Here is a 13157-nt window from a genome sequence, read left to right on the forward strand (position 1 = left end):
AATTTATTTCAATGAAGAAGGCCGTAATGGCCGATCCCGCGAAACGTATGGGAATTTATGTTATAGTTTTTATTAGTATAAATTATACAGTATTGTCTAAGATATATTACATTAAAAATAAATTACTCCATACCATATGGTGTTTGAAAATAAATAAAATAAAATATTAACGCTCTCAAATACATAAACAATAAACTAAATTATTACTAGATGTACATGTTTATATAGTTTCTGGAATGCAATTCTTTTCTTATTTCAAAACAAATATTAATAAATTTTGACATTGATATATTAACATTTTCAGACCAACAGGACATCAACCAAATAAACTGTTCGTACTTGGAAATATAAGGGAAGTTTTAACATTGAATGCATGCTTAATTAAGAATAAAATTCCTTTCCTTTTCGTATGCAGTGCATTCCATTTAAAAAAAATAGTCTTTAACCTGCATATTTGTACACTGAAAGCAGGATTCAGACAATGCATCTCAGTGCATAGTTTACGTTGCGCAATTTCCGCTTCCTCATTAATGACGTATGGTTCAGATACACGATATGCAGATTAGTTACATTCTTTTATCTGGTTACGTTTTTTTAGCCCTGGCTCCCGGACTGACCCACGTAACAATATCAAGAAGAAATAATATTATGAATGGCAGCAACACAACAAGTATTCCCACAATGCCAATTGACTTCGAAGACACTCGGTCATCCTTTGCCGAAACCTTTGTATTCTTATAAGCTGTTGTTTCTTTTCGATTCACTGAAATTTCCTTTTGAATTTCAGCGATATCATCCAAAACTTCGTCTAATGTTGGGATAGGCTTACGGGTCATAGGAATATGCGTTGTTGTGGGACTGGGGTCATCATTTGGACAGTCTTTAAAGAAAATAGATAAATTTGTAATCGTAGATAATAGGTCAGAAGAGATAAGATCGGTCAATTTAAAATAGATATGCTCCTTTAGATTTGTTTGTCGCGAATTGCAGATTGAGTGGTAGGTCTGATTTTGATTAGAATATAATTTCTTTTCATAATGATGAAATATTTGTTTCTTTTTAATATAACTTTACATTTATAAATCTCTTATATGTCCTTTTTTTGTACAGCCATCTTTTTCAGTGCATTGTTTATCATTGTTCATTTGCAGTTGCTTTGGGATGTGTTATATAAATATAAATGTTTGTTGTACAGTTGATCGTCTCGATCCCAGTCCCTTTATGTGACACTAGACACGGTGATAACAATTTGTAAGAATCGAAGATGGCAGAAACCTACATTGTATATTATGTAGTTCTGACTATTTCCAAAATGTTAACACGATATCTCAGTTAAGTTATAACAGAGAATAACAGAAATGTGTAGACTTGATAGATCTTATTCATAACAAAATGTGTTCGTATTTTTGTAAATATATAAAGTAATTACCAATTTTATATATGCTCAAGCGCCAATATCCCCCGCATTTCTCTTCCTGATTTCCAAAGCATCCGTGGATACAATCTGTTTGTGGCATTGGAATAAATAGTGAGCTCTCGTTTCCACAGTAGCATTCCCATCCGACCTGTTATTCAAAAGTTTTTTTTAGAAGACATTTATAATAATTATGATAGTCTGGGTGGAGATCGTTTAATTCTGTATTCTCTAGTATGTTATGTCATGTTTCATAAAATTTTAAAATCTTTGTTCATTAATCTCTATTCTTTATATTTTAGCACCTCATTATTCCCTATTCTTTACTTTTTTATTTTTTATTATTTTTTTTTGGGAGGGGGAGGGGGGAGGGGGCTGTTGAATGTTGAAACCTCAAAAACATCGTTTTGATAAATTTCGTTATATATACATTTAGCTATAAAAGGTCCTGGTACAATAAAATTTGAAAGAAAAACAATAAAATAAGAAACCAACACATGATTTTTAGACTGATAAGATAAAACATAAAATAGTAACATCAGGCATCAAACTACCAACGACAATCGAACATGACTGTGAAATGGTACATGCACTACAAATTATTATACTTTGTAATAATTCTAGAAATATGTGTAGAAGAGTGGGGAAAGATATCTGGGGGGAAATCCAAACTCGTCAGTCGGAAAAAAAACTGACAACGCCATGGCTAAAAATAGAAAAAAGACCAACAAACAAACAATAGTACATTAACCTAGACATAGAAAACTAAAAACTGAGCAACACGAGCCCCGAAAAAAAATGGGGGCGAAGAGTTTCTGTTTCCAAAAAAAAGCGAGTATGTGTATTTCTGATTCCGTTTATGAAGAATAATCGATGGCACCAAACGACATGAAACTTTGCTACTAAAAATACTAATATTTAACAAAAGCTACAAATAAATTTGATAATCACTAATGATTCAAACGGCCAAAATTTTCGAAATTTGAATTGGGTTAATGCTACTTTCTATAATATATTGTTAAAATTTTAAATTCAGCCCAACTTTAAAACGTCGTTTCTTTCAATAAATGAAGATTTAAAGAGACAAAAAACCAATTAAGAAATATAAGATAATGATGATGATGACGGATGACAAAGTAATATGCATATTCAGGACGAGAACATATTAATTTAATATGAATATTTACCCTTCTTTGCACAAGACCGACACGCGGAGTCAGATTTTTAACGTTCTAATTTACAAGGTAACAGGCCGCAGGAAAACATGCTAATTACCCGGACACATCATTCTGACTCCGAGACGACCAATCATCGCTCTTACTCCTTAATGCCGTGTACTATTTGAGAAGCAGCAAATACCAACGTTAAAGTCTTTGGTAAGACCCGGCTGGGGTTCGAACTCACGAAAAAAAAGCAATGTCTGCTATAACAAGAAACAATCAATTATACTTACTTCTGTTCCAATGTAGGTATAATTAGACATTGAACAACAATATTTTGAACATCTAGTAATGGTCATGTAGTCTGAATATATCTTTTCATAAGGTACCGTTCTATTCTCCGAGTCTAGAAAGCATCCTAAATGTTCGTAATACACTAAACAAAAGAAATAAATATGAAATAAAGTATGCAATTTTCTATCTTTATTGGCACTCGTTTCAATAAACCCACAGTTTAATATTAAACCATTTATGGTTTGGCTTCCTTAGATAACACCAAATAATGAAAAAGATAAACTCTGGTTTTTAATATATATTTCTTTCATAAGGAAAATTATATATAGTTATTGTTTGTACTTGAGAAACTCTGTAAAGGATTATCGGTAATATCATTGCTCGTACCGCTACCTGATAATAACGTTACGTCTTTGGTTAAATTTTCATTGTTCGTGGCGTTTTTAACCAATCACAACTTTCTGGTGTACCCTTTAGAAAATATTACCAAGAATGCATTATATTTTGAAATGGCTAATTAAACAATCCGAACCAATCTGAACTGGTAAGTAGATTTTCTGACACCTTCGACATTATTGTTACAAAGTTTCAATAATGATTTTACCTCATTATTTTTTTCATAATTTGACTTGTTTTACATTTCCTTTCATAAACCAAAAACATTAGACTCAATCATTTCAATAGCGAATTGATCTGCATGTGTACTAATTGGGTTATTCAAAATATTCGGCTTACATCTTTGTTTTCAATCTTCCATTACCTTCCTCCTCAAAACTAATTCAAACTAACACACACACAACATTCATATTCTGGATGATTCAGAGATAGTATATTTCATGTACATCTTGACATTGTGTATATGTACAGACACATGTCTTTTATAAAATACCGTATATGACTGTTTCACCATTTACCGTTGGGTTGCTGTCTCGTTGACAGAATTAGACAGCAACCCAATATATTTATTGTAAAAATAAATAGGCCAGCCACAACTGAATTTGTGTACATTTTCCGTTATATGTAGTTGTGTGTTCTTTCTGCCACTTTTGAAATATTTTTGTTCATCAGAAATGAATCACGTTTAACTCTAAACAATACACATTTGCAAAGTAAAAAAAAACAAAATAGCTAGCATAATCATTAATTTTTAAGTGTTTATTTAGTGCGTTTGGTAATTATTTGAAAACACTTTCAAATAAAAAAATACTGAAAAATCGTAAATGATTCCACATATTCCACAGATCCCTTTGTCCTGCCTGCAAATGCTACTGTCAGTATAACGATGTAAATTAAATGCTAGCTGACATACGTTAAGTCCATTCATCAGTTCAAATTAAAAAGAAAACACCGCAAAATAGGAATAAATCGTACGTTACTCTGTTAACATTTAACAAAGTTTTTTGTTGTTGATGGAAAAATAAATACCGAGGTTGCAATTAAACGTCCAATACATTGTCCGTGAATCTTAAAATCCGAAAATTTTGCTTCATAGACGTTGTCTCTTGAAATAAAATCGCATAAAATAAAAAAAGCTCATGTCTTATTTGTTACTAAAATCCTTGAAGGTTTGACAAAGTAATTGATGTTGATGATTTAAAAAACTGTCACCTAACCCTACCGTTTTATTTTTTACTAAATAGAACATGGCATTAAATCATAATTAATACATATATATATATATACATATAATGCATGTAGTAACTTTAGAGAGCTTAAACTGTTAGACTATGTGTGTTTTGTATATTGCTGTTCGTAGCTTTCCTGTTTTTGCCATGATGTTGTAAGTTTGTTTTCTACTTCGGAGTTTGAATATCTTTCTCTCTATTTCTCTTATAGATTGTGTATCGCACTGCGTGGAACTTTTCCAAATAAAATGAAATTTACAACAACAAAAAAACATCTATATAGTACATACCGTTTAGTCCGTACGAACATGAAATTAGTAGTAACGTGCTAAGTTTGAGTATACTTGGAACACCTTGCATGGTAGATGTTAAAACGACCTTTAATAAAAATAACTTAATAATTTAATATTATAATGTTTTTGTTTTGCTTTTTTCTGCAATAGCTGTTCTCATTAGTTGTCATTCATTACAATAAACCTGACTAATCCTTGATAAAAAAAAATCATTACTATATAGATAGGTAAAACAAACTTTACTTTAACAATATCTGTTTGTTCTCATCTTCTTCTATCGATTGGAAATTGTATAACAAGAGATTAGTTGAACGGAAATACATCCGCTGAGACAAATTAAATCTGAAAAGAACATCGGCACTGAATCGATCAAATTCAATTCCTCCCACTTTACCTCTAGCCAATGTAGAAAAGTAAACGCACAACAGTACGCACATTAGAATTCAGTTCAAGAGAAGTCCGAGTCAGATGTCAGAAGATGTAACAAAAGAAAATAAATAAAATGACAATAATACATAAATAACAATAGACTACTAGACTACTAGCAGTTAACTGACATCTCACTAGTACATGTACACTTTGTATCCTGATAATTTAATATAAATGAAAGTACTTAGATCATTTGTGTTGAATTTATTTCATTTTTTTACACCGGATGATTGATATGTTAGAACAGATTCGATTCAATGTTTAACGTTCAGGAGCAAATAATGCATGTTTATCTCAGAGAGAACATTTTAATGTATTATGGTTAGGATCGATGCTTTCTATTAGACCGACACTGTGCACATGATTTTATCCGTAACATTCACAAAGTTCTGTCCGCAGGAAGACACATTTCGAAACCTTGATACGTTATTCAGGTATACATTTGTAATACCGACCCGTCTTTGATCTTGTGTGGTGGGCACACATAACACCGTTATTTTTAAGTCTCACGTAACAACAAAGACAATAGGAACCATTTAAAATTTAACAAATTCTTAAAACACATCTGTTATTGATGGTGACTGTATGTTGGTTGAATGATGTCTTTTAGTGTTTTGAGGCGCTGGCTTGCTGTCCGAATGCTGTTTAACCAAGATTTCCGTTCTTCTTTGAAACATGGAAAACAATCTTTTTTTTGTATTGAACATGATTGCTGTTGCGTCCTACTATACCTGTTTACTCGTTTGTTAGTCCTTAAAGAGGGGGCGGGGCAATTACGTGATTCAAAGTTCCTTCTGTTGTAGATACTGTTAAAAATGATTTGAATGAGATATATTCGGAAACCAAATAAAAATATATTACCTTTATTCTAAGTTTGAATTTATAAGATGATAGAAAAATTGATATATTAAAATCTGTATATTTTTTTATCATTGAATTGTTAATCTGAGTTAAAGAGAAATACGGTACATTGTCACGCGAACAATGTTTTTAATCATTTAATGGAACTTAGCAATTTCAGATTTACTATTTATATGCTAATGGGCAGAGCGGACGTCTTCGAAATTAAAACATGAAAAATAGATAAAAAAAAATTATTTTGTATAGAAATGAGGGTCTTCATGGAGGCCATCATTAATGTTTTTCTTAAAATTTGGAGTTATTTTTTCTCTATTCTTCATATTAGACGCTCGAACCCTACATGGAATTTACTGACCTCGTATATATCGTATTAGGTCACTATGTCACGAATTTATCTTACCGACTATCTTTACTTGTTGAATTTTGGCTAGAGCTGTCTTATTTGCAATCATACCACATCTATTTATTTTTATATTAAGGAGGTAGGCCTAGGTTAAGGGATATAACTCATAAAATCATCAGTATGTGTGTGTCAACCACTTTCATAAATATATTCTAAGCCTCTAGGTAACATAGATTATTTCCAGTCTGTTTCAGGTAAATGCTTAAAAACCATTGATGAAACTTGACTTTTACAAACGCATTACTGATTTATTGATTTATCTCCCTGAACCAAGGTCTACCCCCTTAAAGTGTTTAAGTGTTCAATTTTAAGAACATACTTTCATAGGTCTGTACAAAAGATATAATGTCAACAATAACAAATTCATATAAACAACCTTGATATAACAATATTAAACTGAACTTTCAATACATTTAAATAATCAAATGGTGCCAAAGTCGTAACTTAACTACTAACCGTGTATTGAAAAAAGTCCCGCCTCCCTCCTAATTTTCTCCACGCGAACGCTTTTACCCAATCATGTTCCAAGAAATGAATAGAAAGTAAGATAAATATCTATACACTATGTAAAGCTCTTAAACGTCCCAAGTCTATTAAAGTTGTTACTAATTATACAGAAAAAAGGTATTGCAGAAGACAACCGCAGACGTTCGAAGTTTCCGACCGTGTTTACCAGTATATCTTAGAAAATAAATGCGACGACAACTATATAAAACGGACATTTACACACACAAACGAACACGCACGCAGATTTGAAGACAGAGGTAAATCAGTAAAGTCGGAACGGGCGTATGATTGATTGATTGTTGGTTGCTTTACGCCGCATAAGCATAAGAGCGGGCTTATGAACATGATTCATATCATATTAAAAAAAATTGCTTACCTTCAATTTTCACTTGTTTACACGCGGACGATTCCGTTCCTCCATTCATTTAATAAAAGGAATGTAGCGGATTCACCCGATAATTGTTGAGTGCTCAAGGTTTGAATGATAATTTATGCAGTAATGTAAAAAAAATATATAAATGCCTACATGAGGCTTTATGTATGTCTGAATAAGAGCTGAATTTAGATAGTTTTAACTTAATTATGTACAATGTATAATCCGTTTTTTTCTTTCTTCCTCATATTGAGTAGCTATTCAATTTAAAACATTTATCTTGATCAAGCTAATTCAAATAGTATATGAATAACGGTATGATGAATGTAATGTCACTGTTTATTTCTAAACCTTAATGCATTACTCGTGCAGATTAACTCTCTTTTATGAAAACAATGCACAGCTAAAATGTAATTGCATTCATCAATGAAATAAACACGGTGAAACTGAATTACCCATAAGTACCATTCATAGCAGTTGGAGGATTATTTCATTTAGAAAAATGATTTCGAAATAAAATTGATTTGAATATCAATTGACAAACATAAAACGCAAACATAAATGATGACATATAACGCATGCATCTTTGTAATGTTTGTAGTTAAAGCTATATGTGTGATATTTGCCTGGTTATAATATGTTCGAAGTTATAACATAATTTATCTAATCCATTCTGCACAAGTTTAATACAATTGAAAGTAAGAAGGCGTCTCGTTGTTTATTTGTACCACAAAAAGCTGCTTCTCAAAATCATCAAGACTTACTTTTAATATAATTATGTAAATCCCTTTGTTTCTTATTATATATCTGCTAATGTATGTTGATAGCATTTGAATTGTATAAAAGCAAAATGAAAATAAAAAGATACCAATAGAACAATCAGAAAGGGAAAAATCGAAAAACGTGTTATACAATTCTGCGAAGACATACACTTTGGTGGTTGCATTGTGTACTTGTGTGTGTCCCAGCAAAAAAGACTACATTAGACTACATTAAGGTAAACATTCACACAGTTATTACGATTCTGCAAAGATGGAAGACATCGGTTTTTGATAGAAGCGCAGACTGGATATTGTAAAGATTTTATTTTGGAATAAGGACATACATGTATTCAAATGGTAAACGGATGGCGAGGGTATAGTGGCAGGATGGTTTTTGTAAATGAATGTTCTGAAAAAATGATATTGTATCCATGTACAACATACAAGAATTTAATGTGTACATAAGTGAAAATGAAATCACACAAAGACAACATGTGAAACTCGCAAAGGGTGAAAATAAATATTTCGTCAGAAAAATATTATAATTTTTGGAAAGAAAAAATAAAACAAAACAATTATTTTTCAGATAATTCAAAAGAAAAAGTGTTTGTTTAGTTTGGACCTTTGCTCGGTTTTGTAAACTTGTCCTAAATAGATAATATTGCAATTTTTACGCTTTAACAAAAACCTCGTTTAGAACTTAATTGAATGGAACTATGTCCAGTGCACGATGTTTTGTCGATATTGTCAACATCGCAATGTCAACCTTATAGTGTCGTTATTGTGTTTACATTGTATCCTATCAATATCACTACAAACTCCTCAGAGTCTGAATTGACCAGTTTTTGTGCTCGACCAGTAAAATCGAGCACACATTTTACTCAACTAGTCTCGACATTGTCTCGACTGTACTTAACTGTACTTAAGTGTACTCGACTAGGTCTCGACTTTACTTAATTATTCTGATTCAGTACTTGATGATCTTTGTGTAGTCTGAAATGGTCTTGACCCAGGCTCGACCTGTCTCGACCTGTCTCGACTAGTCTCGACTCAGTCTCAACCAGTCTCGACCTGTCTCGACTAGTCTTGACCTTCAAATTTAGTTTTGACTGGTGTAAATCAGCCCATCTAACTAAATTAAATATTGATCTTACAAAATTCAAGCTTATTAGGTAGTTTGATTTATTGCTGTGAAACGAAAGAATTTAATTTTACAATATGTAAAAAAAAAATTATTATATAAAAATTCAGATAGGCATCTTTAATTTTTTTTATAACTTTTTCAAATCAACTTGAATTTTCATCAAACTATGCAGCTATCTTACATATATATCAAGCTTACTGAATTCCATTTCATTTAGTTTTTTGTTGTATTGCTGTAAAATTTAAGAATTAAAGTAATCTTGGTATAAAAAGCTAGGATTTGCAATTCGGACAAAATAGAGATAGTACACTTTAATTTTTTTAATAACTTTTTCAAATCAACTTGGATTTGCATCAAACTATGCAGCTATCTTACATATATATCAAGCTTACTGAATCCCATTTCATTTAGTTTTTTGTTTTATTGCTGTAAAATTTAAGAATTAAAGTAATCTTGGTATAAAAAGATAGGATTTGCAATTCGGACAAAATAGAGATAGTACACTTTAATTTTTTTAATAACTTTTTCAAATCAACTTGGATTTGCATCAAACTATGCAGCTATCTTACATATATATCAAGCTTACTGAATCCCATTTCATTTAGTTTTTTGTTGTATTGCTGTAAAATTTAAGAATTAGAGTAATCTTGGTATAAAAAGCTAGGATTTGCAATTCGGACAAAATAGAGATAGTACACTTTAATTTTTTTAATAACTTTTTCAAATCAACTTGGATTTTCATCAAACTATGCAGCTATCTTAAATGTATACTAAGCTTACTAAATCCCAGGTCATTTTGTTTTTTGTTGTATTGCTGTCAAATTTAAGAATTAAATTAATCTAGGTCAAAAAAGCTAGAATTTGCAATTCGGACAAAATAGAGATAGTAAACTTTAATTTTTTTAATAACTTTTTCAAATCAACTTGAATTTTCATCAAACTATGCAGCTATCTTACATATACATCAAGCTTACTGAATCCCATTTCATTTAGTTTTTTGTTGTATTGCTGTAAAATTTAAGAATTAAAGTAATCTTGGTATAAAAAGCTAGGATTTGCAATTCGGACAAAATAGAGATAGTACACTTTAATTTTTTAATAACTTTTTCAAATCAACTTGGATTTGCATCAAACTATGCAGCTATCTTACATATATATCAAGCTTACTGAATCCCATTTCATTTAGTTTTTTGTTGTATTGCTGTAAAATTTAAGAATTAAAGTAATCTTGGTATAAAAAGATAGGATTTGCAATTCGGACAAAATAGAGATAGTACACTTTAATTTTTTTAATAACTTTTTCAAATCAACTTGGATTTGCATCAAACTATGCAGCTATCTTACATATATATCAAGCTTACTGAATCCCATTTCATTTAGTTTTTTGTTGTATTGCTGTAAAATTTAAGAATTAAAGTAATCTTGGTGTAAAAAGCTAGGATTTGCAATTCGAACAAAATAGAGATAGTACACTTTAATTTTTTTAATAACTTTTTCAAATCAACTTGGATTTTCATCAAACTATGCAGCTATCTTAAATGTATACTAAGTTTACCAAATCCCAGGTCATTTTGTTTTTTGTTGTATTGCTGTCAAATTTAAGAATTAAATTAATCTAGGTCAAAAAAGCTAGAATTTGCAGTTCGAACAAAATAGAGATAGTACACTTTAATTTTTTTACAACTTTTTAAATTAACTTGGATTTTATTGAAACTATATAGCTACCTTGGTGATGTATTCTTCTTACTGAATCCCAGGTTGTTCTAAAGTTTGTTGTATTGCTGTCATATTTAAGAATTAATTTAATCTAGGTAAAAAAAGCTAGGATTTGCAGTTTTGACAAAATAGAGATGGTACACTTTAATTTTTTCATAACTTTTTCAAATCAACTTAGATTTTCATCAAACTCTACAAATATCTTTGCAATATATTGATCTTACTGAATCATAGGTTGTTATTTTGTTTGGTGTATTTCTGTCAAATTTAAGAATTTAATTAACCTAGGTCAAAAAGCTACGATATTAGAAATATATCTTCTCATAATTTTGGGAAAAGTATATATAAAATATTAATATAATTCCTTTAATGTTTTATTCCTTTTGATCTACACTATATAAATATATCAAAAAGGAATGAAACATTAGAAATTATTAAAATAGTTCTTCTGATTTGTGGTGATTTATAAAGCAATACCTTCTGCTTGGGGCAAACTTATTAAAAAGATCACATCTACCAGAGAGTTTTAAATTCTAAATAACATTTATCCAAAGTTGCAACATCCTGTTAAATCTAAATCGCAGGGCTTTTAATTCACTAGATAAGTAATACACGAGTTTAAGAAAAGTAGGGCTTTCTTTTTACCTGTAAAACTCACGTGTACTGATGTAATTAAATCATGTATAGTGTCATGTCATTAAATTTGACAAAAAAATATTTTAAAACTTCATAACAACCTGGGATTTAGTAAGATCACCAAGGAAGCTATATAGTTTTAATAAAATCCAAGTTGATTTGAAAAAGTTATTAAAAAGCTTAAAGTGTACTATCTCTATTTTGTTCGAACTGCAAATCCTAGCTTTTTTGACCTAGATTAATTTAATTCTTAAATTTGACAGCAATACAACAAAAAACAAAATAACCTGGGATTCAGTAAGCTTGATATATATGTAAGATAGCTGCATAGTTTGATGAAAATCCAAGTTGATTTGAAAAAGTTATTAAAAAAATTAAAGTGTACTATCTCTATTTTGTCCGAATTGCAAATCCTAGCTTTTTTTTACCAAGATTACTTTAATTCTTAAATTTTACAGCAATACAACAAAAAACTAAATGAAATGGGATTCAGTAAGCTTGATATATATGTAAGATAGCTGCATAGTTTGATGCAAATCCAAGTAGATTTGAAAAAGTTATTAAAAAAATTAAAGTGTACTATCTCTATTTTGTCCGAATTGCAAATCCTAGCTTTTTATACCAAGATTACTTTAATTCTTAAATTTTACAGCAATACAACAAAAAACTAAATGAAATGGGATTCAGTAAGCTTGATATATATCTAAGATATCTGCATAGTTTGATGAAAATCCAAGTTGATTTGAAAAAGTTATAAAAAAAATTAAAGATGCCTATCTGAATTTTTATATAATAATTTTTTTTTACATATTGTAAAATTAAATTCTTTCATTTCACAGCAATAAATCAAACTACCTAATAAGCTTGAATTTTGTAAGATCAATATTTAATTTAGTTAGATGGGCTGATTTACACCAGTCAAAACTAAATTTGAAGGTCAAGACTAGTCGAGACAGGTCGAGACTGGTTGAGACTGAGTCGAGACTAGTCGAGACAGGTCGAGACTAGTCAAGACAGGTCGAGACAGGTCGAGCCTGGGTCAAGACCATTTCAGACTACACAAAGATCATCAAGTACTGAATCAGACTAATTAAGTAAAGTCGAGACCTAGTCGAGTACACTTAAGTACAGTTAAGTACAGTCGAGACAATGTCGAGACTAGTCGAGTAAAATGTGTGCTCGATTTTACTGGTCGAGCACAAAAACTGGTCAATTCAGACTCTGAGGAGTTTGTAGTGTATGTTCTATACCTTTCTGTTTACATCGTTCACATCGCATACATCGCAATGTTGACAATATCGTGTCAACATCGTGTTTATATTGCGTATGTAGAGTCTATACCTTTCTGTTTACATCGTTCACATCGTATACATCGCAATGCTAACAATATCGTGTCAACATCGTGTTTATATTGTGTATGTAGAGTTTATACCTTTCTTTTTACATCGTTCACATCGTATACATCGCGATGTTGACAATATCGTGTCAACCTCGTGTTTATATTGTATATATAAAGTTTATACCTTTCTGTTGACATCGTT

General features: G+C 30.6%; 1 protein-coding gene across 1 annotated transcript; it reads right to left on the reverse strand.

Moving 5' to 3' along the window:
• Positions 1-320: 320 nt before the first annotated feature.
• Positions 321-4869, reverse strand: LOC139497314 (uncharacterized). Its single transcript, XM_071285504.1, has 4 exons — positions 4784-4869; positions 2868-3010; positions 1430-1565; positions 321-880 (listed from the first exon to the last, which is right to left on the reverse strand). Exons 1-4 carry the CDS (start codon positions 4851-4853, stop codon positions 585-587), a joined length of 645 nt encoding a protein of 214 aa, XP_071141605.1. The 5' UTR covers positions 4854-4869; the 3' UTR covers positions 321-584.
• Between the last annotated feature and the right edge of the window lie 8288 nt (positions 4870-13157).

Source organism: Mytilus edulis, chromosome 12 (assembly GCF_963676685.1).
Source record: "Mytilus edulis chromosome 12, xbMytEdul2.2, whole genome shotgun sequence".
Classification (NCBI taxonomy): domain Eukaryota; kingdom Metazoa; phylum Mollusca; class Bivalvia; order Mytilida; family Mytilidae; genus Mytilus; species Mytilus edulis.